General features: G+C 43.2%; 1 protein-coding gene across 1 annotated transcript; it reads right to left on the bottom strand.

Moving 5' to 3' along the window:
• Positions 1–1,768: 1,768 nt before the first annotated feature.
• LOC145876180 (E3 ubiquitin/ISG15 ligase TRIM25-like) lies at positions 1,769–3,383 on the bottom strand. The gene is made up of 2 exons (XM_082971977.1): positions 2,738–3,383; positions 1,769–2,305 (listed from the first exon to the last, which is right to left on the bottom strand). Exons 1-2 carry the CDS (start codon positions 3,332–3,334, stop codon positions 2,132–2,134), a joined length of 771 nt encoding a protein of 256 aa, XP_082828103.1. The 5' UTR covers positions 3,335–3,383; the 3' UTR covers positions 1,769–2,131.
• Positions 3,384–5,553: the final 2,170 nt, after the last annotated feature.

Raw genomic sequence — 5,553 nt, 5'->3', positions numbered from 1 at the left:
CTGCACCAGGCCAACTAACCCTACAATCATTAAAACCCACTACCCCCATTCCACTACTTTGACCCTATCTGCTCCTGCACCAGGCCAACTAACCCTACACTCATTAAAACCCACTACCCCCATTCCACTACTTTGACCCTATCTGCTCCTGCACCAGGCCAACTAACCCTACACTCATTAAAACCCACTACCCCATTCCACTACTTTGACCCTATCTGCTCCTGCACCAGGCCAACTAACCCTACACTCATTAAAACCCACTACCCCATTCCACTACTTTGACCCTATCTGCTCCTGCACCAGGCCAACTAACCCTACACTCATTAAAACCCACTACCCCATTCCACTACTTTGACCCTATCTGCTCCTGCACCAGGCCAACTAACCCTACACTCATTAAAACCCACTACCCCCATTCCACTACTTTGACCCTATCTGCTCCTGCACCAGGCCAACTAACCCTACACTCATTAAGACCCACTACCCCATTCCACTACTTTGACCCTATCTGCTCCTGCACCAGGCCAACTAACCCTACACTCATTAAAACCCACTACCCCCATTCCACTACTTTGACCCTATCTGCTCCTGCACCAGGCCAACTAACCCTACACTCATTAAAACCCACTACCCCATTCCACTACTTTGACCCTATCTGCTCCTGCACCAGGCCAACTAACCCCACACTCATTAAAACCCACTAGCCCATTCCACTACTTTGACCCTATCTGCTCCTGCACCAGGCCAACTAACCCTACACTCATTAAAACCCACTACCCCCATTCCACTACTTTGACCCTATCTGCTCCTGCACCAGGCCAACTAACCCTACACTCATTAAAACCCACTAGCCCATTCCACTACTTTGACCCTATCTGCTCCTGCACCAGGCCAACTAACCCTACACTCATTAAAACCCACTACCCCCATTCCACTACTTTGACTCTATCTGCTCCTGCACCAGGCCAACTAACCCTACACTCATTAAAACCCACTACCCCATTCCACTACTTTGACCCTATCTGCTCCTGCACCAGGCCAACTAACCCTACACTCATTAAAACCCACTACCCCATTCCACTACTTTGACCCTATCTGCTCCTGCACCAGGCCAACTAACCCTACACTCATTAAGACCCACTACCCCATTCCACTACTTTGACCCTATCTGCTCCTGCACCAGGCCAACTAACCCTACACTCATTAAAACCCACTACCCCCATTCCACTACTTTGACCCTATCTGCTCCTGCACCAGGCCAACTAACCCTACACTCATTAAAACCCACTACCCCATTCCACTACTTTGACCCTATCTGCTCCTGCACCAGGCCAACTAACCCCACACTCATTAAAACCCACTAGCCCATTCCACTACTTTGACCCTATCTGCTCCTGCACCAGGCCAACTAACCCTACACTCATTAAAACCCACTACCCCCATTCCACTACTTTGACCCTATCTGCTCCTGCACCAGGCCAACTAACCCTACACTCATTAAAACCCACTAGCCCATTCCACTACTTTGACCCTATCTGCTCCTGCACCAGGCCAACTAACCCTACACTCATTAAAACCCACTACCCCCATTCCACTACTTTGACTCTATCTGCTCCTGCACCAGGCCAACTAACCCTACACTCATTAAAACCCACTACCCCATTCCACTACTTTGACCCTATCTGCTCCTGCACCAGGCCAACTAACCCTACACTCATTAAAACCCACTACCCCATTCCACTACTTTGACCCTATCTGCTCCTGCACCAGGCCAACGGCCTGGGAGGACGGGACACCACCACTCAACACACCCTGGAACTCTTCTGAAGTCAAATCTAGTATGACCAAATACTTCTCTGCAGCTGCCACCAAAACATATTTTTTTTCAGTGATTTACATTCCATTTCTGCGGTACAGTTGATAACCATTTGCTATGAACACTAAGAAGCCAACCTTACTGAAGCATATATCACTGGTTGGCCCATCCCTCTGTGCTGTCACAGATCTACTACTCACAGGGATCCTCTCAGGATCCTTCAGCCTTGACCCATCCTCCTCTACTTTCTTCACTGCCTCAGCAGTGACAACCTGTTCCCAACAGTGGGGTCAGTGGGATTGGATAGGGGCCCCTCTACCTCTCTCTCTCTCTCTCTCTCTGACTGGAGGAGACAGGTGAAATGGTGTGTCTCCTCTGGTCAACAATACTCACCTTGAAAGACTCCACAGCCTGTTGGAGCTCCTTCAGCTCCTTCTCTCTCTCCTGGAATCTCTGCTGGACCTTCTGCTGACTCATCCCCAGCTGCCTCTGTGGAGAATCACTCTTCAATGAGCTATCAAGCTTTATTAGTCCAGTAGATCAATAGTATAGTAATGTGACATAGGGCCCATAGAGAGGAAGGTCTAAAAAATGGATGGTCCATTTACTAAATGATATTTATTTGTTGCTATGTGAATGATTATAGTTTTTATGGTAGGACTACATGTATCAACAGGTTGAGACTGAACTTTGGACTCATAAAAGGGTATTCAGAATGATAATAGTGTTTGACATTATAAAATGGTGATACATTTGGAGAATCTGGGTTGACATATCTATATACTCAAGGTTTGTGTTCATATTTGTTCTGCTGAGGATCCATTTCATTTGAATGATCTCATATTCAAACAGCCTTAGTTCCTACTGTATCTTTAATTCTTTGTTTATCAGACAGTCACCAACAAGTTGTTCTGGTCTTACCTGTTTCTCAGTCCTCTCTGCTGCAGCTGACACTGTATCATGGCCTTTATGTTCATCCATTGTACACATCAGACAGATACACTGCTGATCGGTACGACAGTAAACCTCCAGCAGTTTGTCATGATGAGAGCAGATCTTCTCCTGTAGTTGTGCGGTGGCTTTGACCAGCTTGTGCCTCTTCAAAGCAGGAAATTCGTAGTGAGATTGGAGGTGAGTCTCACAGTAAGAGGCCAGACACACCAGACAGGACATGAGGGCTTTCTGCTTTCTGGTCCCAGTGCAGAAATCACACGCCACATCTCTAGGTCCAGCATAGCACAGAGCAGGAGGGGGAGCAGCCTGGAGTCCTGTCTTCTTCAGTTTCTCCACCAGCTCAGCCAACATGTTATTTTTCCTCAGATTAGGCCTTGGAGTGAAGGTCTCTCTGCACCGAGGACAGCTATAGACCCCTTTCAGAACATCCTGATCCCAGCAGCCCTCAATACAGCTCCTACAGTAACTGTGTCCACAGGGGATGGTGACTGGTTCCTTCAGTAGATCCAGACAGACAGAACAACATAACTGGTCCTGGTCCAGCAGAACTCCCTGTTGAGCCATTTGGACGGTTGTTCACTCTCACACAGACAGACGACACAGAGACTCAGATCAGTTTCGTTTCCTCAGAAGAGAGTTTGTGAAGGGGGAGGGATTTCCTGGTTCTGCCAGAGGGGTGGGGTTAGAGGGAGGGAGGGAGGGGTTAGAGGAATGCAGGAAGAGAGAGAGGAACTGCATGCAACAGCAAGAGGGAGACAAATAGTTTTGTTCCAATGTTAGAGCCCTTAACATGGAACAAATGACATAATGAATCTTAAAATGTGAGTTGTTAGAATATATGAAGGGTAACAGTTTTCTATTTAGTACGTATGTATCATTATTTTAATCACCTTTATAATGCCTTATAAATCAATAAGTCCTGAGGAGGTGTGATATATGGTTATTATACAGTACCGCGGCTAAGGGCTGTTCTTAGACAAGACACAACACGGATTGAGAATTATCTAACACTTTCAACAATACAATCACATTTTATTTTATTGGTTTCATACACATATTTATCAGATGTTATTGTGGGTGAAGTGAAATGCTTGTGTTCCCAGCTCACAGAGGGCAAATCTAAAAAGTCAATGAAAATATTAGGACAAGCAATGATATATATATATATATATATATATACACTGTGTACTGTGATGTGATGCATAGACAATTTGGAGTACATCTGTAGTATATCTGAAGAATAGTAGATGTACAGCAGTAGTTATATAGGATGAACCATGACTAGAATACAGTATATACATATGAAGTGGACAGCAGTAGTTATATAGGATGAACCATGACTAGAATACAGTATATACATATGAAGTGGATAGCAGTAGTTATATAGGATGAACCATGACTAGAATACAGTATATACATATGAAGTGGACAGCAGTAGTTATATAGGATGAACCATGACTGGAATACAGTATATTCATATGAAGTGGACAGCAGTAGTTATATAGGATGAACCATGACTAGAATACAGTATATACATATGAAGTGGACAGCAGTAGTTATATAGGATGAACCATGACTAGAATACAGTATATACATATGAAGTGGACAGCAGTAGTTATATAGGATGAACCAGGACTAGAATACAGTATATACATATGAAGTGGACAGCAGTAGTTATATAGGATGAACCATGACTAGAATACAGTATATACATATGAAGTGGACAGCAGTAGTTATATAGGATGAACCATGACTAGAATACAGTATATACATATGAAGTGGACAGCAGTAGTTATATAGGATGAACCATGACTGGAATACAGTATATACATTTTTATTTATTTCACCTTTATTTAACCAGGTAGGCAAGTTGAGAACAAGTTCTCATTTACAATTGCGACCTGGCCAAGATAAAGCAAAGCAGTTCGACAACATACAACAACACAGAGTTACACATGGAATAAACAAACGTACAGTCAATAATACAGTAAAAAAATAAGTCTATATACAATGTGAGCAAATGAGGTGAGATAAGGGAGGTAAAGGCAAAAAGGCCATGGTGGCAAAGTAAATACAATATAGCAAGTAAAACTCTGGAATGGTAGATTTGTAGTGGAAGAAAGTGCAAAGTAGACATAGAAATAATGGGGTGCAAAGGAGCAAAATAAATTAATAAATAAATAAATAAATACATTAGGGGAAGAGGTAGTTGGGCTAAATTATAGATGGGCTATGTACAGGTGCAGTGATCTGTGAGCTGCTCTGACAGCTGGTGCTTAAAGCTAGTGAAGGAGATATGTGTTTCCAGTTTCAGAGATTTTTGTAGTTCGTTCCAGTCATTGGCAGCAGAGAACTGGAAGGAGAGACGGCCAAAGGAGGAAATTGCTTTGTGGGTAACCAGAGAGATCCCTGGCCTTATCTTCTCTCAAGAAGATGTCTGGTAGGCCCATTTAAATACCTTTTTTGGACATTTCAAGATAGCAGATGTTTGAGTTGGGTCTATTAACACAGCTGTGAGTTGTTATTTTTTTCATTTTTGACAAAATGAGCACTCCTGGAAGTGACAGATTTTGACTCATATTGAGTGATAAGACTGAGCTATTTAAAAACACTTTTTCAACATTTCAAGATAGCAGTTAGTTCAGTTTGATCTTATTAAAGACAGCTGTATATTCTTTTTTTTTACCCAAAAATATTATATGTTCACGGCCACTTTTTTTGCACTATGTTTGAAGGCTGTCAACTTCTTGTCAGGAGGAGAATCACTTAGCCTTTCGACTAAT

Source organism: Salmo salar, unplaced genomic scaffold (genome assembly GCF_965601325.2).
Source record: "Salmo salar unplaced genomic scaffold, fSalSal1 ptg000468l, whole genome shotgun sequence".
Lineage (NCBI taxonomy): Eukaryota > Metazoa > Chordata > Actinopteri > Salmoniformes > Salmonidae > Salmo > Salmo salar.
Note: the sequence above shows the minus strand (reverse complement) of the source record. Positions and strands in the feature narration are given on the sequence as shown.